Raw genomic sequence first — 23,016 nt, forward strand, 5'->3', positions numbered from 1 at the left:
TGTATGAATCTCTACACCTCTTCATTTGACATCAATGACAAATCTATCTGTCAAACATTTCCAATTCTCTCATTACTATTGCTTGGAAGCTTTATGTGAAAGTTATTGGGCATCTTCATACCTCTCACGGTCTCTCAAACTTTGTAAGAAGAATCATTGGAGTCAAACATCGATATCCTCTCACTAACCCTCTTTAGCATCTACAAATGATGGTTCCAATTTACATGAGGTGATTATTGTTTCTTCTTTTGCTGATGATGTTATTTTCATCTCTCATTTTGCTTAATTGTTACAATGGCAACTTGATGCCCCTCCTCATTTTTGTGAACTTCACCAACTTGTGGTCAACCTCAATAAAACTAAGGTCTTGGTTTTCAACATCTGCAAATGTCTACTCTCTAGATTCCAATTCTTTTACAAGGGAGCAGCTTTGAAGATTGTATCTACTAATACATAATTGGTGGTCCCATTTTTCGGTCCCTCCTTCAACATGAAACCTGTCTCACTGTAATGTCCCCTTATGGGTTTAGGGATGCTTTAGCCATAATTAATCAATTTCAAGATACTTATGACTCAGACTGAATATATTAGGAGACAACTCCACCTTAACATGCATCAAATCAATGATATTTCGCAAATCAATCAATTAAATATTCATAAATAAATTATTCGTCCATCAAACATCCCTAGTTCTTAATGTAAGTATCAAACCAATTGTAATGTCCCCTATTAGGAACATCTCCTTCCCCACTTCTTAAATACTGATAGTAATAACATGTTTTAGACTATACGTATACTAATTTCTTATGTATTATGAATATATATATGAAATTAAGTATGACTGTCATACATATTGCAGTCCATATTAATATTATTATTTATTCTGCATAAGAACATTATCGGGCTTCATATATTAAGCATACTTATTAAACACATCCCCATGCATACCACCAAGAACAAGGATGTTACTGCCTGTAACTTAATAACAGTTCTGATCTGATTTGATCCATGGTGATCCTACTAGATGTTTTTGATTCCTTTCCTTTATATCTCTCAATGTGAGGGAGAGGTCACACCTCTTCATCATGTATGCCCTTTGGCAAGAGACACACCCTTTCACCATTCTCTTTGATAGAGTGCAACTCTTCATTATTTCTGCCCTTTGAAAGGGACACAACCTCTCATAATCAGATCTGCAATTATTATTTAAATCAGATCTGCACTTCTCATTTCCAAATTATCCCCCCCTCTCAAATGAGGTTCTCTTCTCCCTTTTATATCTCATTGTTGAGGGAGTCACAACCTTTCCTTTCATTTCTTTTGACTTTTCATTAACTTAATTAATTTTTAATTAATCATATTTAATTATATTTAATTATTTTACTTTATTTCGTAATTTAATTTTAAATATTTTAATTTTATTATTATCATTTATTATTGAATTTTATTTCAAAGTGGGGACATTACACTCACGTTCATGTCATTGCAAGGGATATGCCTCTCAAATGTCAAAGTTTCTAGATCCACTTAGGAGATATCCCTTCAAAGATATGTTTTCTTCTACCATCATTAAGCCCATAGCTTTGTTTGGCTTTGAGGTTTGGGGGCCTAGCTTGGGATCCATTAATGTAATGTCCCCATCTTTGACTTAGAAGTTAGAAAGTAACAAGCCATAAACAGTTTTGCGATCAAGGGTGGCAGCCTTGATATTAGTTATGATTAAGTTCGGGAATAGTACATTGTACATAATGTTTTAGTTAAGTTGCAGTTATAATAGACTTTAAAATAGACCAAGTTGCTCCATCGAAGAATAAAGACTTGCAAGCATCCTTATAATCAGTAAGTAGAAAAGTATCACCCAAGCAGATAAGCAGAAGACCATCGTGTGGCTAACAATCATCATGGGAAAATACTTAATGTATTGCTTAAAGCATACTGCCTATAAATGTCAGTAACAAATCCGATACCATTGCCCTTGGGAGTTGAGACCCACTCAAGTCACATAGACAAGAGGATAGAGATAGAAGTCCGATGCTAAGAGGAAACGGACCAAAGGTTGAGCGCAATTCTTACCATGTCAAATGACCATCGATTAGCTTGTGGAAAGGGTAGACATTGGCTGAGAGATACATGGCATCAATATCAACTGCCTATCATTAATATGATAATCGATCAAGGATATAAACACATGAGCACCGGATGCATGACAAGCAACAGCAATTTAATAATATCGATGTGCTAATCCCTCAAGCACTTGGTCAAATAGAGGAACTAGAACTATATTCAATATTAATGATTGGCAAACATTAACTAACAAATGTAAGATTGAGATTAATCATATTGAAGAGATGCGATTAGCATACAAGTCCAGACCGTAAGCATCATGATAATGAAGAGGTGCGGTTAATGGGTATTAAGAAGGGTGGCAACTTTAAGGAAGCATGGGTCATATCCCTTAAATGTAACGTATCCCTCCATTCACAAGATATAAGGAGTCAATTCAGTCATTCATTCAAACATCGTGGTTTTCGTATTTCTTATTTTATATCCAGCATTCGATTTGCTCTCGTGAGCATCTTGCCATATTGGCACAGTGATGGTATAAGAATAAAGACTACACATCAGGAAAGGCCATTACATTGCACGTTATCAATTCAGAATTCGGACACAGCAATTCCCTCAAACATTGCAAGTTATTAAGAGATAAATCAGATATAGCAATCAGATTATTGCTCTTATTGAGCAAATGCCGTAGGCACATTATTGGGAGCATAAGCAAATCGATTTCACATCTGAGACAGCCCCATTCCGGTTGCACGTATATAAGTTACCATCAAAAAAGGCAACGTATCACCATCGAGTGATATAGTGATAATCAATCTGCTTGTATTACCAATTCATAAGACATTGCATCATTTTATTATCACAATAAGTGATAAAGTTATCATATTCATAGCATATTTCATATTTGTATATCAAACATTGCTATTAAATCCATATCATCTTGCATATATTTATATCATTACATCAGAGATAGCAGTTGATAACTCATATAATTTACATTACTCAGCTCAAGTGTAAGAATTAGATAGAGTAAGTATAAGAAGTTGAAGTAATTGTCCCAATATCTCTATCTATCTTAAAACGGGACATTTAATTGGGCCCATATTGAGAGGGTCCTAACTCTTATGCTACAACACATTATCAAGTGCAATTGATTTGTTCCTCAAAGCATTTTCCGGTTGAGTTATACTATCTTCTAGCTTACTTTCCACATACACAGACTCAGATCCATTAGTGATTTAGCTTCTGGTCATAGCAGATAATTGTGCCTAGCTAGTTGTTCTTTTGAGAGGATTGCTTCTTTGGACCTTCATTATCGGTACTCCTAGACTAGCTTGTTCCTTGCAATTGTCATCTCTATGGATAGACTACTTTCTTTCATGTACTCTTTGGACACTCCTCAGTTGTTTCCTTTGAAAGAGATCATCACGATCATTACTAGAGGGGACATCTACATGTAGTACATCTATGTCACTTAGACATCCACTCTATGCCACTCCACCCAAATCTTAATTTTTATGGTAAGCTTTCCTCGAACTATTGGAGGAATAAGAAGAACCATAACAGGTGAGGAACCATAGGGTTAGGTCTATGCAGAAAGGGTGACATTACTCTTGTAACCAATGAGACCAAAAGAGGAATAGAAACCACAACTATATGTCACAAGACCAAAGGGGTAATAGGAGGGCACCCCAACAACAATTGCTTTCATCTACCCAACAAAGGGGTGCAATCTCTATCCGATGAATTAACATTAAAGATTTTTTCTCATGTTATTACATCAATTGGAACTAGTGTAACATGAAAATCTAAAATTTGTATGCAGATCTGAAATTAACCTTAATGTTTAATTATCATGATTAGATCCATCTTTTTTATGATGCTGAAAATCAGCCAACATAACATGCTTAACAACACCACCTTATGTGAACTTATAACAGCAATAAACAAAAGATAAAATCACAATAAGGTATCAGCAAAGAAGCACAAATCAGCAATATAAAATCATCACTTGATACAGGATTTATGTGGAGAAATTCTTGCGGGACAAAAACCCACCAAGAAGAGAGGACAAGTATGCATTATCTTTAAAACAAGATTGCAATTTGTCACACACTTCCATTCTCCACTTACAGATAAAAGAAAAAACACAGATAAATTTCAGATTTAACAATAACACATAACACAGAAGATTTAACGTGGGAAAACCCCTTTGGGAAAAAACCCACCACACCAAAGCATAGATCCTTTTGTATTATAGTAAAGTCTTGTGTGGTCTACAGATTTAAGAAAGCAATCTTGTATTAGTTCTTGGGATCAATTCAATAAATTGATAAAGAAACAATTATACCCAATATGTAGATTTATTTTGAAAGGGTGGCCCGAATGGACAAGGATGTGCAAGATGAGGGGCTGTTGATGAAATACATGGGAGGCCTTCATAGCTATCTTCAAAGGTCCATATTGTTCTCTAAGTTGATGGACATTGATGAAGCAAGTGCACATGCTCGCTACCTTGAAGTAGATAGTCCTCCACCCTCTCCAAAGACAATAAGATCCATGGCTAAGACAAAAGGCAAGTGCTACAAGCACCAAATCATAGCCTACAAATCATTGTGATCATTCTGATGTGGATGGTCATATGGATGACAATTTCTAGAAGCTACATCCAGAAAAGTGCCTATATTGAAGAGGTAAAAGTGTAAGGAAACTGCTGTGCTTTACCATTATTGTGAAACAAACTATTATTGGTTTGTAGTTCAAAGGTTGATTCTAAATTGCTTGCACTACAAAGAAGGTTAGTTCAAATTTTATGGCACAAGAGGAAAAGAGGCAATTGAACTTTTCTAGAATTAAGATTCAGGTCCAAATGTTAAAGTTGATGCCCTTTTGTATTATTGTCCCCAAGCTAATCTCACTTCTCAAGAACTGATTGAGAATCTTGTTTTGAAAATTTATCAACAGCCCAAGCCTTAGGCAGTGAGTTGTAGCAAAGGACGTGCTGATTTTTCCATTAATAAGCTATTTAGGTTTAAGTTTGTTCATTATGTGGTTTTAGATGTGCCTGTGGGCATTTGTGGAGTTGTGTTTGGTAGCCCCTACATGTATGATGAGAGAATTGTTATTACCAGAGAGCAAACAAATATCACTTGATCAAGGGTGGACAAAACTTCATGTTGAATGCTTACAAGGGCAAGGAGGAGCAGCCCAAGCTCCTAAATCTTAAAGCAAGTAAAATGTAAAGTAAAAGCACTCAGATCATTCCTCTTGAATGGAAAAAAAATAGTGTTGATAGTGTTGCTTCAGCAAGTTCAAGCACTTTAAACACTCAAACACCTTTAGAAAACTGCAAGTGGGCTTGTGGGATTTTAGTTGGAGTGGTGCAAGGTTGAATGGAAGCAATATCATCTGTTGAGAGGGTCATTCCCCATTTTTTATTCGTCATAGCTTTTTGTGAAAAGAAACCTCCATATTGGGGAGGTGTGATCTGTGAAAGGATCAAGTCACTTAATAGGTGAAATGTGATATAGTTTAAAAGACAGACTGTGTAGGGTGTAGGCATTAGAAGAATGGAAAATGAAGAATGGATTCAAGAGGCTAGTTTTGCTAGGTGTGGTTATGTAACTGTTGGACAGTTTTATCATGTGTCAATAATTATTTGTAATGTCCAAGAATCTATAAAATTTCCTATCTATTTGACTTCTAGTGACTTCTGAGATTCCTGATAGGTTTGAAAGAGAATAATAAGTCATTAAAATTGCAATTTTAGCATTAAACTGCAATTAGAGAAGGGATTGAAGTGAATTTCGAAGAGGATTCATAGATTCCAAGTAGACTATTTAGGCAAATCCAAAAGTGAAGAGTATTGAAGAGATTTGTTTGTGATCATAGGGACTGAGTTCGGTTAGTTTCAGGCTTGTTGTGTGCCCAATAGTCTTAAGATTATATTTGTCATTGAAGATAGTTGATAAGTGATTTGCTTCTCTTTTGTTGGAGTTTTCTCTTGGAATTTGGGTTCTCTAGAGTAAAATTATTTTGTCTTCAATCGTTTAGTTATTTTCATTTTCTTTCAACTTACAAGTAATTGCTTACCTGAAGAATACAGCATTGAAATTCTTCATCTAGATTTGTATGTTGATGACTAATTCCCTCTTTAGTTACAGATCAAGAGGAGTGTATAGAGGTTGGAGAAATATTGGATAGGCTAATGCAGTGGAAAACATGATGCACTCCATGTGGCATATTGTGGTGTAAAGTCAACTCTTGTTAAGGGGGAGAAACATCCTTATATATGGAGCCCATCATAGATGAGCAAGTTCAATAGGAGCAAAGATATTGATGTGATGAAACAAGGTATTGAAGAAGCTCTATATAAAAGTTGAGAGTATTTCACAAAGTTTGACATGGGAGACTTCAAGGTGAGTACCTTATCGGCTTGCTCATTCTCAACTAAGAATGAAATACAATATGATGGTCCAAAGAAGGTGGAGGTGAATTTTGGGAAGGTCATCCATGTGGAAAATGACTAGGATGCAATGCTGAAGGCAGTATAAGAATTTGAAGGATGTTCCATTGGAATTGTATAATGACCCTTGATTCTAGGAGTACATCTAGTGAGCTAGAGATTGCTTATAATAAATTTGAACTATGCAACAAAACTTCAAACTTGTATTAATAATGTGCTCAATGCTAGGATAATCTTCAAAATGAATAACAATATTAGGTATCTCTAATACCAATGAGTTTGAATAAGGAAAACTTGTATTAATAACGTGCTCAATGCTAGGATAATCTTCAAATGAACAACAATATTAGGTGTCTCTAATACCAACAAGTTTGAATAATGAACTTGGGCATAAATGTGCAGATTTTTGGAGTCTAAATGTGGTGATGTTGAAGGACCACTTTTCATTCCCTTTCACTAATTCCATCCTCAAGGAAATAGCAAGTTTGAGACATATGCATTCCTTGTTACATTTAGTGCTTACTTTGATATAAGCATTTAGGAATAGAACAAGTTGAAGCTTATCCTCATGGTTGAAACCATAATCTATATATACAACTGAATGTCATTTTGGTTAGTTATGCTAGGCAATATTTCTAACAAATCATCTTTGCACATTTTTTGAGAAGTTTGTGCTCCTTAGTGATTGGTCAATTATAGACTGAAGACACATCTGAGATCATCTCACCACCTGACCCACAAAGAGTAGTCCCAGGCCAGGTGGTTCTCGCCTACCCCTCCATTCCTACATGAAGTTGTATTTAGAATCCAAACTTACTCTAAAGCAAAAGAAAATATTATTTCATGCACTAATATTAGTGTATAGGGACCAAAACAAATAGTCTACATTCACATGGATGCATCGAAGTATGCAATAGGATAAGATCAATTATAGTATAACAAAAAGAAAAGCATTGGGAACAGTTTGATGCTATCTAGAAGTTTTTGCATTACCTTCTCACGAACAAATTTGTACTTTGCTTAGACCATCAATTGGTTATGTATCCTCTACTCCAAGACTACAAGTCCAAGATTCTTGTGCAATTGGGGGAGCACCATGTGATAGAAAATTAGTTATCAACTAAGTTGTTGGTCCTAGTACGGAAACAAGTATGGGCTCAGGGTTCAAGTATGGTACAACAGCAAAAAATATTCCCTGGTATGGATATGAATTCATATATATGTATTAAAATTATAAAAACAGTGATACTCATGATTACCATTAAACAAAATATTTAAACAATCCATAATTTGCAAAAATGAAAAGACTAATAAATTCATAATTCAGTGACTTGTCAAATGCCAATACACAATGAAAATTACAATGAATTTTGCTTTCTAGGGTTTGCTTTTTTAGGTCTTTTAGGGTTTTGTCTATTAGCCTTTGCATGTTGAGTGTTGCCAGAGGGATCACTAAGATAGCAGGCTTTGTTTTAGCTAAAGGTGAGTCAATGGATGCTTCGGGTTAGGGTCATCTTTGAAAGTCTTCCTTAGAACAAAGTTTTGCTCTTGTTGCTAATTGTGTCTTGTTTGAGTTTGAGGAGGTCAATGAAGCTTGGTGAGTGAATATCATCTTTGAAGGTCTGAGTTAAGTCAAATTGGTGAGTGATGAAGTCTGGAATGTCATCCTGATCGTGATCCAAAAACTAGATTTTGCATTATAACTCCTGGAGGTCCGAAACCACTCTCAAACATCCTGACAATATATATGGAATTTCGCTCCTGACCCTTCCAAAGGGTCCAAAGCGAAATTCCTTATAGGTCCTGTCCTTGGCCTAGGTCCAGAGCGAAATCCTCTTTTTGGTCTTTTTGGGGGTCAAAACAATGATGTCATCAAGAGAAAGCGATTCAAAGGTCAAGAGAAGTTCAAGGCAAGGAGATGATGAAATTTGAGCTAAAATGCAAATTTCGCTCCTGACCCTTCCAAAGGGTCCCAAGCGAAATTTTAATAGGGCCTGCCCCTGGGAAGGATCTTGAGCGAACTACATTTTGATGTCTTCTTGTTGATGATTTAAGGTAGAAAATGCTATGTTAGAATGAATTTATTATGTGTCCTTAATCATCTTTTGGTTTGTTTTGCAGATGAAAGAAGACCAGGCCAAGACAAGGACGACCTATTCCAGTCCCATCATTATCAAGGACACTTAAAAGGCATGGAGGAGGACTCAAGGTGTTTTGAAGCCTTGGAAAACTACATGTGTTCAAGGAGTTGCCAGCTATCTCCAAAACCTTCACTTCGCCACACAAAGGAACCACAAGATGACAAAGAAAGGCTTTGCAAGCACTTCAAAGCAATATGAATTATCAAAGAAGGAAAGACTTGACAGTAAGGAGGCCTCATCAAGCATATGGGAGTCAAGGGGGTACGCTTTTCATCAAAGTACATCAAGGACGAAGGAAGATCAACCAAGGCACAGACGTCAGACAAGGTGGCATCCTAGTCACTGCTCCTCCAGTCGGATTGGTCCACCTCAGCATGTCTAGATTCAATGTACCTGACTCATCAGGGACGGCACAAATTTCGAGGCACCTACCCCTGTTTCCTATTGGTTCTCAAATATTGAATGTAATTTTCTCATTGGCTAGGGAAGTTTGTTATAAAAAACCCTAATTAGGGTTTTCGTCTTGTAATCTTGGCCATTGATTTTAAGTCAATCAGAGCCATCAATTGTAAAGGGCTCTCTATATATAGCTCTGGCTCTTCATTTGTAAAGGTTAATAGTTAATAGTCAGAGAATAGGAAATAGTTAGAGAGATAGTCAATAATTAGTAGCTCAATAGTAGATAGCATTTTAGAATAGAGTAGAAAGAGAAGGCAAAGATTGTTGCCAAAATATTGTTGCAAAAGACATGTAAACTTCATTGAAGGAATGGTGAATTCTATGTGTCGATTCTACAATTTGCATGGTCTCTATACTTCTCAAGTTTAATTTCATGTTATTAGATGAATGGAAGAAATCTGTATGATCAATGGTGAAATTTGTATATCCATACCACTAGCGATTTGTTGATTGCAAACTTGCCTTGCGTAGTCAACTAGAATCATTCAGCTTAAGCTTAACTTCAATTATTGCTTTTTCATTGATATGCATCAACCTGATGGTGTCTATGCTTGTAGCGGTGATCTGAACATCATAAAGCCATCCTTAGAAGATCGCACTAACCTTGTGGAGATGATCCTAACATGTCAAAGCAAGACTTAGTTAGAGTTTCATCAAAGGTCATCCATTGCTCCTACATTCTTAGTGTTAGAATTAGATCCTTCTCTAACCCGTATCCTTTTTCCTTTTTTCAAAACCAAGGACCAGTGAAATTCCACGTTCCAGTGATATCCAAAGCAAATCAAACGCTCAGGTCATCGAATGTAAGTCCCCTTGTGATTCTAGCAAAATCACATCATACCGCAAAGAGCTTATCCACAAGTAGAGAACCTACATATCAGAACCTTGGAGTTACTCCGATTGATCCTTCGGCGAGATCTTCAGCATTTGGGGAAACTTTGTTCAAGAGACGATAAGATACTTTGGTATTTTATTCTGTGTTTGCATGTGCATAAAAAACACATCAACACACCCCTAGTAGGGTCAAGGGGTAGGTAGAGGTTCCAAATTGGTGTAGAAGGCCTTTGTAAAACTATTAAACTTGACTTTGTGCTTGTCTTGTCTATCCCTTCTCTCTTGGGCATAAATATAATATTTTCTAATTTCTCTTGAGTAGGTTAGTGTCTGAGGTGTATTAGCTTTCTTGTGTTAGATGTCCCAAGTGTTTCCCTTGTTGATTATACACTCCCAGAGATGTCTGTTTTGAGGTGTAGTTTGTGTGTGGCCACTAAGGTAGTCTGGCCCGCTTTTTTGGTATTTTATTTTTGACATAGCATGAAATAAGTATCTTGGTCATACCATCCACAGCTTCAAAGGCACCTTGGCTTCATGTCAAAGGGTTCTTTTGTTGTTTCTTCTGCTTTCTGTCTATGCTAATATATCACTGTCTTTGAACTATCTGAATGGTGATATATTGCTTCCTACCTAGGTTTGTGCTAAATTAACAGCAGGTCCCATCATTGAATTAGTTTGATTGCTCTGTATTTTTTGAACCTACTCTACATATCAAGGCAGACCCCAAGATTATTGATTGGCAAATGTTTTTCAGATATAAAATAATGCTAGCAAAAGTACAACCTACATACTTTTCAGCCAAACTGATAATGATTGTGATTTTTGAATCCTCGCCTTTTTTTTTGCAGATCACATGGATCAACAGAAAGAAACTAATATTGATGAGGATCTAATTGAAGAAGCAAAAATAAAATGGGACCAGAGGGAATGGGCAATACAACATATTCTATTCCCATCTTTGAAATTGTTTCTTAAACCTCCAAAAGAGATGGCCAGCGATGGTACATTCGTACAGGTTTGACAATCTTTTAAACATACTTCTATATGAATTTTTTTTAACAACAATTTTGTTTCTTTGTTTCTCTTTATATTTATACTTGTATATTGTACATTCAATTTTTTAATGATGACAGGTAGCCTGTTTGGAAAATCTTTTCAAGATTTTTGAGAGATGTTGATGGTTTGTTTTCTTCAACAGCTTCAAGTGTTTTCATCTCTTCAATTTGTATCAATGTATTATTAAAACCACTCAATTTTGTAGTGGTGGTTGGATTAATAATCTGTTGCTTGTCTAGTGCTTAAAATAGATGCTAGAATCGGATGTTTTATTTAGGTGAAGCATTGTCATCGTCTAATATTGTAATATTTTAAAGTTTTTGAATGGCTGTGAGCATAAATGTTTTTAGTTAGCTTTTCAATTTCTTCGCATATGCTGTCAATTAATTTTGTATATACAACTTTGACATTGGTGCGTGCCTCTGAAACAAGTCCTAATTCTCCAGGATTTGATGCACTTGAAATGAAGGTTAAAAGAGTTGATTCTTTTTGTAAGTCTAGAATTTATTTGTATTAATTGCTAATTAGCTGTCACGCCAATCCAACTAACTTGCTAGGAACTAAATCCAAATAGAGTAGATCGAGAAAAAATTCCTTAAAAATAATTATTTGAGGTTAAGTTCAGGAGCTCATAAAAAATAAACTATTTCTTCTAACATCATTTATACAATATGTAAAAATGACGAAGAAAATAGTATTTATCAAAGTAGCAATAAGAGAAAAATTGGCAAATTGCCAACCAGCATTTGTGCATTAGCCAAGCTTGTCTAAGCCAACATTCATGTAGATTTTCTTCACGAAAGAGAATCTATTGATTTTTCCACTACAAGAACCAAGAGGAGATATTATTGCTCGTACAAAGATTCGAGAGGCTTGCTCATACCTTCTTTGATTATCTCAATAAGATCTGATTTTTTTAAGGATTTGCTGCCCCTTCTCACCCACATTTGAGGAGATCTAATCAAACGCCTTGCAAAATTTCTCCCTCTAGCTATAGGACCATCAACAGCATATGTTATGATTCATTCCTTGTACTCCCTAAGATCTATCAATGGGTTTACTTAGTCTAGGGCATTCTATTATTGGCATTATCAAATTTTATATTGACTCTTTCGTGGTGATCGATGGGATGCTAATTCTTTCTCTCATACAAGTTATAACCAGCCTTCATCTCTTGTGAAGGAATCTAGTAGTCATATTGTAGTGTCGAAAATTGCATACTCATTTGTTATTCCACCTACACTTTTGCAACCACTTTAGTTTCCATTCCCCTAGCATTCGAGTAGGCTCATTTTAGCCTTACATTAACCTTTTCCCTCTTAGGATGCTTAGGACACCATTTCCAACAGTTACCTTTCAGCTTCAATTTTGCATTAATTGCATGTTTCTCTTGCCACTTGTCGTTTTTTTAGCATGATTCATCTAGACACTAGCAGCGTGCATTCGTCCTGTGACATCTTAACATTCAAATGCCAGTTTTAAGCGTTTTGACACTTGTTAGCTACCTTGGTTGGTGGAAACAGCTCAAAATCTTCTAAATAGCTCGCTGGCCTCTTCTTTCCCTCTTATTCTCTCTTTTAAATCCATCTTTTCTCTCCATTTAATCTCTTTGAATTATTGACACGATCTCTCTAGTTCCTTGATGCAAGCTCTTTGGGACTCTCTCTTGACATCTCTAGTTCTCTTGGCTCTCACAACTTTCTCTTTCTCTCTCATTTGCTACAGCAGTCCCTAGCTTGTTACAGCAATCTTTGCATCTCTCTTGGCTTTCTCAAGCCTTGTTGGTAATATGTATCTATTTATCTTGTCTTTGAGCATCTTGAGGATTTATCACATAACTTATCTGTCAAATCATTTATCTTTTCTATTTACATTTTTATCCATCTATTTGGTTGTTGTGGGGGTGGAAACACCAAAAGAAGGACTTGACTAAGGCAAGTCTCCAAACAGCCCCAAACATTTTTCCCCTTCTATATGTGCAGGTTTCTTGAAGGCATTCAACCGCACGGAGGTCATTTGAAACACAATCGAGTTTGTGTGTTTCTAAGTCTTTTTCGTTTGCGGTTCATATGAGACTACAGCACGCAGCGCAGACGTCGGCACGCCACACTGGCGTCTTTGACTAAGATGCTTAGATTCGAACTGAAGACTTTATGTCGTTTGCCCTTTCCATTTCTATAATTAGATATCTTCACCAATTTCATTAGTTGGAGATATCTAAATGTATGTTGTGAAATTGGCTCTCAAGGGAACATAGTTCTTCCCTTTGCAAGGTTACTTTTGCACCATTACACATATCTATTTGGGTAGCAGTTCTTTCTCTTAGTTATATCCAATATTTAGGTAGAAGATATTATCTATACTTAAACATTTAGGTTTCACCCATTTTAAGTTGATATACCCTAGTTAGTAGGATTATTTTTCTATTTTACTTGTGTGGAGCATGTGGTCCTGTGTCTCTTTTGGAGTTGTATCTCACCTTTGGCTCTTAAATGTTATTGCTATTCATTGTACTACCACGTCCCAATTACCTACTTTGGTCATTTATGTATGCTATTATAATGTTTGTTTTTTTTGGCCATTTCTTTCTTTCCAATAAGATGAATATTGATCCTCTTAACCATTGGACACCCCTATATTTTCTTCTCTATATTGTTATATTCTTCTAGAGAGAATGTGTATAGATGTGTAATTTTTAGTGGAGTGTGAGAAAGGTATGAATTGATTTATCACAAAAATCTAGAATTTTGCTTATTTTGTTTGAAGGTGACAATGGCAATATCTAGTGGTAAAGTTTTTGGTTGTATGATCCTTGATAATGTTACAATGGAATGTGGGAGAAGGGTAGTATTGTTCAATCTTATTAGAGGATAAAAAGGAAGAATGCAATAATAAATTTTGTCGAGGTATATGCAGACATGATTTGTGAATAGCCACACACCATTAAATTGTAAAATAGTGCTTATTAAATTGTAAATGTTTCCATAATGGTAAATTCTTTAGTTATAGTTACCTTCAAATATTAAACCAAGTCATTTCTAAGAGCTTTCCTACCTTTGGTGTACATCTTGAAAGAGAAAGGGTTTCCACTTAAATGATTTAGGAATTCAATTATCAATTCATTAAAGGCACTGTGTTGGTTGATCATTTTTAATGGAGAAATTCTACTTGAAAATATTATAGATTTGTTTATAATAGTAACTTCATTATGATCAAATTATATTTAAGTTTATTTAATGACCATTTTGGAGAAATTCCTCTTGAAAATATTGCAAATTTTATACCTCTGTCATTGTTAAGAGCTTTCCTACATTTTTGGTGTACATCTTTGAACAAGGTCTTCCACTTCAATGATTTACTAGATTAATTATTGATTCATTAGCTAAAATGTTTGGATTTGCTTGTAATTATTTAGTGTCAAGTCCATATCTAAATTGGAGTTAGTTTAAACTAATAGCAATCCTCCATTTTGTTAAGAATTATTTTTTAATCTCCTTTAACCTCTACTTTGGGAATTTTGAGGCTCTTAGTCCATTAAATTCCTTGTATAGCATATAGCATCACTTTGTTAGAATGAATGACTAGATTCCCACAATATGCTACAAGAGAATTATTTCAGTTTTGGATGTTGCCTTTTATGCTACTTTGTCCAAGTAGTTTTTGGATACTCCAAAGAATAATTTCATTATTGAATTAGAGGGGCAATCTTTTTTTGCTTAGAAGGGTGTTAAAAGCATTCAGATGCTCCTTGATATTTGATCTCCCCATAGAAGAGATTGTTAAGGCTAGTCTATTTGTTGTACATTTTATCTAGCATTATGTAAGGCAAATGATGTATTTGGATGATGTACCGACTCTTCAAAAGTATACCATTATTCTCTTGCGAAGTGGATCAAAAGAAAAGAGTACAAGTTGAGAATAATCATAGGGTAGTCATTTAAGAGGAAGTAATGACCAATTTTATATTTTGTTTATATGGTGGTGGTTGTTTTGGTGGTAGCCAAAAAATTTGTAGTAACATTTCAAATTTTATTGAAAAAGGAATAATGAAGTGTACAATATATTCTTCACTATGGCAAAAATTGCAAGAAATGTATAGTCTTGCATTAAATAGCTACACTAGAGAATTTATCATGTTAAGGCATCCACATGGAACTTTTTTATTTTTGAACATCCCTTCAAATTTCAAATCCTTTGCTAGGTGAAATTTAGACCCTCGTCTCTCATACCTAAGATACATGTGGAGTGTGATATGCATTTTCTTATAGATTTGTCTTTTCAACTGAGCTTATCACTCCCATTAGATACCTAGATGAACCTTGTTTCCAAAGTATCTAAGAGCATTTTTGTACTTGATCTTGTTAATCTTAACCATAATTTTCTCTCACTTTCGTAGCTCCAACGATAAGTTTCTAAGATTTTACATGGCTTCTCAAGGAATTTTTATCATATTGAAGCTATCCTATTGAACTTCAAATCCTTTGCTTGGTGGAATTTGGATCCCTTTATATCATATTTAAGGAGATAGTGAAGCATGATGTGTTTTCTTGTAGTGTTTTTTAATTTGAAATTATAAAACTTGTTAGATATTTGGATGGATATTGTTTTAAGCATTTTGAATTGATCTTGCTAGTCCCAACAATAAGCTTCTATATTTTCTATTTCTATATAAAATTACTTTCTTTGATTAAGTACTTTATTCAAACAATTTCCTTGGAGAGTTTGTTTTAACACATGGTGTTCAATGTCATCACATGTGGGATCACCATTCCTTGCAAAATATATCTTTTTCATCATTTCTAATATCCCAACTTAGTCTTTTCTTATTTATTTTTATTTATTTTGTTATTATATCTTGCAATTGAAGCTTCAACCTTTATTTCCATTAGATATTTGTGGGACTTGTTCTAACATATTTATATAACGAACCATTTTGCACCAATTCTTATGAAGTTCAATATAGAAATTATGTAGGAGATTCATTGCTAAGGCTTGATTGAAGCATTTGTGTTACTTTTATTATTACTCTTTCTTTAGATTTTGTTCTAGATTCCATTCTAAACCAAAATTAGGTACATTGAATTTATAATTGTTAGAACATATTTAGCTATTAGTTGATTTTTTACAATTATTTATGTGTGGTTTTTTTTGGCTTAATTTCTCTTAGGAGTGCTTGTTTGTAAATTAGTTTTTGGGCATCTATTTTAGCTATAGTTGAACTTTATTTAGCTCCTCATGCTTGCACTTTAGTTCTCTCAAATTTAGCTTAGGCATCTTTGTGCTTTCTTTATAGGCACCTAATTGTACAATTGTAACTCATTATGTATTATTTGCTTTTGACTAATATAGCATTCGTTTGTGCAACTCTCGTTTGTGGAAAGTGTTTTGTTTGCCATTTGATTTTGCGAGTGTTTGTATTGCAAAATTCAACATAGTATCAGAGCACAGATTCGACAAGCCCCTTCTCAAGCCTTGAGGGTTTTCTTTGCTCAAAAGCATTATAGGGTCACAAATTTGTTTTTTTGTGGATCTTGTGGTGGGCGAATTTTTCATCAGTTTTGGAGCAAAACAAGCATCACCATTACGTTCATAACGTCAAAAAACTCTAAAATTGATTGTTCATCAAATTTTGAACAGTTGAAATTTGGGGTCAAATTGGTTGAGGCCATGTTTTGCGAGGTGAGTTTAAGAGGTAGCTAAAAAGTCTGGTTAGTTTGACACCAATTGGACGTCAACATTGTGCTCAGAAGGCCCAAAAACCTTAAGATTTTCTATCAAACTCAAAGATCGACCAAAATATGGTGATTTTTTTTAGGGTACAATTTTTTATGCAAGTACAATTCTATTACAGGGGTTTCATTGGCTAGGCAATATTATATCACGTGCTTTCATATTGGGAGGTTTAATATCCCAAAAATGAGGGTGCAATATATTGCCTATCGGTGAAAATAGGGGGGTTTTAAATTTTGGGTATGAAAAAATACAATATTTGGTGAAAATAGGGGGTTTTTAAATTTCGGGTATGAAAAAAAACAATATTTGGTGAAAATAGGGAGCTTTTAATTTGGGTTGTGTATTGGGAGGGGGTGACCTAGGTTCACTAAGTGAAGCCCCCGTGAATTTTGTATCATCGTACCTCTTGTATTAGTCGTGTCTACAAAAAAATCTCACAGGTTTTATTTTGAAATTTTTGGTTAAATTTTTGCTAAAACTTTTCATTATACATATGTAGAAGTCAAAAGTTCCTTTGAATATTTTTAAATAAAAAATTTGCAACAAAAGGGAAAGGTACACAAGTACTCCATGCCTTCACCTACATGCAGGTACTATTGACATCAGCCCAAGGGAATATTATTTTGCTCTTCCATGCAATAATTTTATGCAATTTTCAATTCCAAAGGACAAAATATTCTTTTATATGAAAGATTATTCTAGGGTATCTTTGTTTTTTCTTGTGAAGGGACTTTTTTTCCAATAAGGGGAGAATATTCCAATAATATTTTGTTGTTGACATCATGTTGATGTTAGCATGGCATCATTCATACGAATGTTGCATCATCACCTAAGTTGTCCTTCAAACCATTTTGACCTACCTTCAATGTTTTGGCCATAACTTTGTCATACGAAGTCGAATTCATGCAAACATATATCATTGGAAAGTTGGTTTCGATGTCTATCTGCTCATGGTGGTGGTTTGATTAGATTTTGTATAAATTTTTCATACCAAGCCTCCAAAGTCGGCTTTCATTTTTGCGTTTTTGGGGCCATATCTTGCACATATGAACTCTATTTTTTGAAAACTAGACATCGTCGAAAAGCTCTCAGAGTCCTCTATCTAGATCTACTGCTATTTTTTTCAAATTTGCTTGAGTACATTTTATTCAAATTTTTTTATTTTCACTATCTGGTTAATAACTTGGATGTTTTTGCACTTGAGATGGATCTATTTGTTGGAGGTTTCTTTACTTGATGTGGTTTACATATGCTGAGATTATTGGGATCTTATATTTTCACTTGAGGAAGTATCATGGGTTTTTTTGTCCATCCTTTTGTTATCAACCTAACAAAGGGCAATTATGAGTCTTGGCAAAAGGGCATCTTGACACATCTTTGATGGCATGATTTTTTGCCCCATCTATATGGACTCATCCCTCAACCAAATTCAAAGAGGGGTAAGTATGCTTGGAGGATCATTAATGACTATATTGTAGGAGTGATTGGTTCTAGTGGTGATCTTGACACTACGTGTGCTTTGATGGATATTGCATGTTTCTGCACACTTTGGACTCGCTTTTGGGAGATCTTTGGAGACCCTCATCTATCTCCATTTCCAAAGGATCTTGTAGCAGATTGTGTCATTCCCCTTGCACATGTAGATCGTATACCTTATGGTAGTGGTACTTTTGAGATGCTGGAGTATATCACAAGTTTTTCATGTTCTAATGGATCCTAATCTTGTATCTCAGATGTCACTCCTCATGTTGAGACACCATCTTAGTCTTCATTATCTTCTATTGTTCTTGATCATATTGGTATTGGCTCATGCATAGCCCCTATTGGTTCAACGGGTTGATTGTTCCCTTCTAGTTTTGACTTTGTGGGATGACTTCTTGCTAGATATTGTAGGGCTATTTGTTGAGTCACACATTGCAGATATAGGGGACATATTTGAGGATCTTCACTTCCTCTTTGATGGCAGTTTGAGCATTCTTGTCATCCCATCTTCAATGCCTTCAGAGGTTGTTCATCAAGTATCTTCACGATTGTTTGGATTTGCTTCAATTGCTTTGGCACATCATAATTCAGACATGTGAACAGTCGATTAGTCTTCCATGGCACACATCTTGAGATTATTCCTTACATCTCCTTCATGGAGTTGTTTCAGCCTTGGCCATTGGATTTGTTTCTTTTAAAGGGGAGACATGGGATTTGCTACTCTTGGATCATCTTCAACATTCGTCCTCGAGCCTTCATCTTTGGCATTGGAGCTTCTCTCTTATGGGGGGATACATTATCTCTTCTTTTTTCTGCTATGGGGGAATCTAGATTGTACTTTGGTGAAGGAAGTTGTTCTTGGGGGGTCTATCTAAGGCCTTCCTTTTTTAGCAACTCATGTTTGTTTTCATGTATAGCATCTCTCGCTTTTGGAGAGGATTTTTTTCCCACTTGGTTTTTCTCTTTTTCTCCACTTAGAGAGACTTCATTAGTTTGTACACGAGTACCTAATCAACCCCCTAGTTGTTGGGACCCATTTTTGCATTCATGAATTTAGACTGTTTTTACTCAAGGGGGGGTGCTAGAGCATATTTAGCTATTAGATGTTTTTTTACAACTAGTTTTGCTTTTTTGTTTTTTTCTTAAGTTCACTTAGGAGTGTTTGCTTTTAATTTAGCTTTTGTGCATCTAGTTTAGCTAGAGTTGAGCATTATTTAACTACTCATATTTGCACTTTAGTTCTCCTAAATTTATCTTAGGGCATCTTTGTGCTTTCTTTATAAGCACCTTATTGTACAACGATAATTCATTTTGTATTGTTTGCTTTCGAGTAACATAGCATTCATTTGTGCAGTTGTCATTTGTGGAAGGTGTTTTGTTTGTCGTTTGATCTTGTAGGTGCTCATGTTGCAAAATTCAACAATAATGTAATTTTTCCAAAGGAATTTCTCTTGGACTTTAGTTATATTTTCCGTTATGGTGTTTGGGAGGGAGAAGGGATTCATCGAGTATAGATTAATTGATTATAGATCAACTTTAACTAATTGAGCTCTTTTAGCCAATGTAAGCCATATATTTGTTCATTTCATGAGTTTTTTTTCCTTTATTCTTTCTCCCATAAATTAACATTTTGAAATTAATTGGAGACACAAATAGATGAGAAATGTCTTTTCTTCTTTGAAATCCTAGTGATTATCTCTTACATCTTTAGTACATTACAACACTATACCAATAAAGCTTGGCCTACATCCCCTAATATTACACATGGATGACATCAACATCCAACACACATTATAACAATTAATATTTGCAAATGAGTTTTCACAAGGTATATTACATGGAGTTTAGATAAGTTCATCACTAAAATTAACCCCTCAAGGTATGCAAATCAATCTCAAATCTAGGTGGAAGTAACTAGTAAGATGAACCTAACCATAATGGTTGCTAATGGTAGGCTATCTTTACAAATGGTAATAGGAACTTTGAACAGTGATAGGAACTTAATAGAGCAACTAAATGATTGTCTATGTGATGGGCAAAAAATTAATATATGCATGTCATTTCATTGTTTGTCTTGACATTATCAACAAATTAGAAAAACAACTCAAATGGTAATCTTATTTCTGCAATACATAGATTTTTACAAATGATGATTGCAATCTTTATTCAAACAACACAAGCCAAAAACTAGCACATCCTCTGCATTATCGTGTCTATTTTGCCCAATCCTTCCAACAATTGATGCCAATCCCTTCTTCAAGCAACAAAAAAAAACAAAAATAATATTGTTTCTCTCCCCCTTCCTTTCCTTTGTTCACAATTATTTTCCACCATTGCATACTATTTTTCCTCCGCAACGTTCCCAAATGCCAATAACTGACACATAACATAATCTTGCATAAAGGAAAAGATTAGAGATGTGGGATCCAAGATTCCCCTCCAACAAACACACCAAGGGGTATTTCCCAATCCTAGGTGACGTGTCTGAATGAGATAAGACAAAACTAACATTGGGAACAAAGAATCGAAAGCGAACACAAGACAATAAAACAAAAAGTGGGATTGATGCTCCTACATCAGGCTCCCTCGTAGACAAAAAGAAAATCTTGAACTCTGGCTCATGAGGTCATCAATGGAATGACCATATGTGGCGATATCAAGGTACATAACTAAGAGGCGACCTCTAAAGGATGATCCCTCCATTTCTTCAAATACTTGAAGTACTCCTTTCCACGGTTCTTCTTTAATAGTTGCTTCTCCAAAATGCACTCAATATCCAATTGAATTGGCTTGGTCACGTGTTGTTCCCCACTAGATTTCAGCTCTACCTCTGTTGTACCTTCATCTTCAGCGGCCTTGTAGTGATACAAATCAACTACATTGAAGATAAGGGAGATACCCATGCTTTGAGAAAGGTCAATCTCATAGTCATTAGCTAAAAATTTCTCGAGAACCTTGTCGAGACCTAGCTTTTTTCATTTTCAGTTTGTTGCGTTCACTTGAAGGAAAGCTTTATTTCATAAGAGGAGCCAAAACAAGATCACCCACCTAAAATTGAACTTCTCTCCTCTTCTTATTGACATATTGTTTGTATTGTTGATTATCGCCTTCAATTTGCAATTTAACCTCCTCATGAAGGTTATGAATGACTTTGACAAAGTCTTCTCCTCTCTAGATTAACAAAATCTATGAGCTCAAATACACCCCTAGGATGCATGCAACAGACAATATAGAATGGGTAGAAACCTGTACTTCTATTTGGAGAATCTTTATAAGCAAACTCAACCTGTACTAAGGCCATATCCCAATTTCCAAGTGTGTTCCCAACAAAACACTTCAACATATTACCCAGACTTTTGTTGACTACCTCAATTTGACCATATCTTTGGGGATGGTAAGTTGAATTGAAACTAAGATGTGTACCCAACTTCTTCCAAAGTGTTCTCAAAAAGTGACCAACAAACTTAACGTCTCTATCAAATGCTATACTCGTAGGTATACCATGTAATCTCACTTCTTTGAAAAATAAATTTGTGATATTTGTTGTATCACTAGTCTTCTTGCAAGGAATGAAATGAAACATTTTAGAGAATCGTCTACAACTACAAATATAGAACCATTTCCTTTTTGAGTCCTAGGCAAACCTATAACATAATCCATACTTGTAGAATCCCATGGCCTAGATGGAATTGGTAATGGTTGGTACAAGCCAGTGTTTTGACTACTTCCCTTTGCATGTCGGCATACCCTGTATCACTCCACATACTTCTTTACATTAGGGTGCATCTGTGCCCAATAATAATGTATACTCAGATGTAGGTATGTCTTATCTTGTCCTGCTAAGATGGCACAATGTCTTGCCTTCAAGAGATTCTCTCTCATTGACCCCCTAAGTATGCACAATCAATTGCCTTTGAACAATAAATTTTCTTGCAACATAAAATCAGTCCATAGTCCTCTATCTCTATTGATAGGACTACTGCAAGCTTCGTATGCCTCCTTGAAATCAAGATCATCCTCATATAGCTCCTTCAAGCTCTCAAACCCAATGCTATTAGCCTATTTTTTATGTAACAAACTTCTTCGACTCAAAGCTTCAACAACCTTATGTGCTTGCCCACTTTTATGTTTCAACACAAAATTAAAACTTTGAAGACATTCCAGCCATTTTGTATGCCTCTAATTTAGTTTGTGTTGGATAATAATGAACTGTAGTACATGGTTATCTGTGTATACAACAAACTCCCTAGAAAGTAAGTTATGCCTCTACTTCAAAATTGTACCAATGCATAAAATTGAAGCTCATAGGTTGAATATTTCCTCTTAGTATCATTTACTTGAACTCGTTAAAGTAAGCAACTAGTTTTCCTTCTTGACTAAGAACAACCCCTATGCTAAGCCACTAGCATCACATTCAACTTGGAATGCTTTGCTAAAATAAGGTAATACAAGTATAGGTTATTCAATTACTCTTTGTTTGAAAATTTTGAAACTCCTTTCAACCTCTTGAATCCATTCAAACTGCTTTTTGTAACCCTTTATTTTTTCAAGTATAAGAGCAACTATATGATTGAAATTCTTAATAAATTTCCTATAGAAACTAGCAAGTCCATGAAAACTCCTTACCTCAAACGCGCTCTTGGGTGTAGGCCAATCAATAATGGTCTGAGTCTTCTCCTTAGCCATTTTCAATCCATCTTTGGATACCACAAAACCCAAATAAACCAATTCGGTCTTATAAACACACTTTTTGAGATTGATCAACAACTTCGCTTCATGCAA

General features: G+C 35.1%; 1 protein-coding gene across 1 annotated transcript in view; it reads left to right on the forward strand.

Annotated features, from left to right (window-relative positions):
- Positions 1 to 11,514, forward strand: part of LOC131041394 (DNA mismatch repair protein MLH1) — a 383,111-nt gene extending 371,597 nt beyond the window's left edge. Inside the window, exons 15-16 of the mRNA XM_057974450.2 lie at positions 10,812 to 10,978; positions 11,097 to 11,514. Of these exons, the coding sequence (XP_057830433.2) occupies positions 10,812 to 10,978; positions 11,097 to 11,141 (212 nt within the window). The 3' untranslated portion in view covers positions 11,142 to 11,514. The remainder of the gene's footprint in view (positions 1 to 10,811; positions 10,979 to 11,096) is intronic.
- The last annotated feature ends 11,502 nt before the right edge of the window (positions 11,515 to 23,016 follow it).

This window comes from Cryptomeria japonica, chromosome 11 (genome assembly GCF_030272615.1).
Source record: "Cryptomeria japonica chromosome 11, Sugi_1.0, whole genome shotgun sequence".
NCBI lineage: Eukaryota > Viridiplantae > Streptophyta > Pinopsida > Cupressales > Cupressaceae > Cryptomeria > Cryptomeria japonica.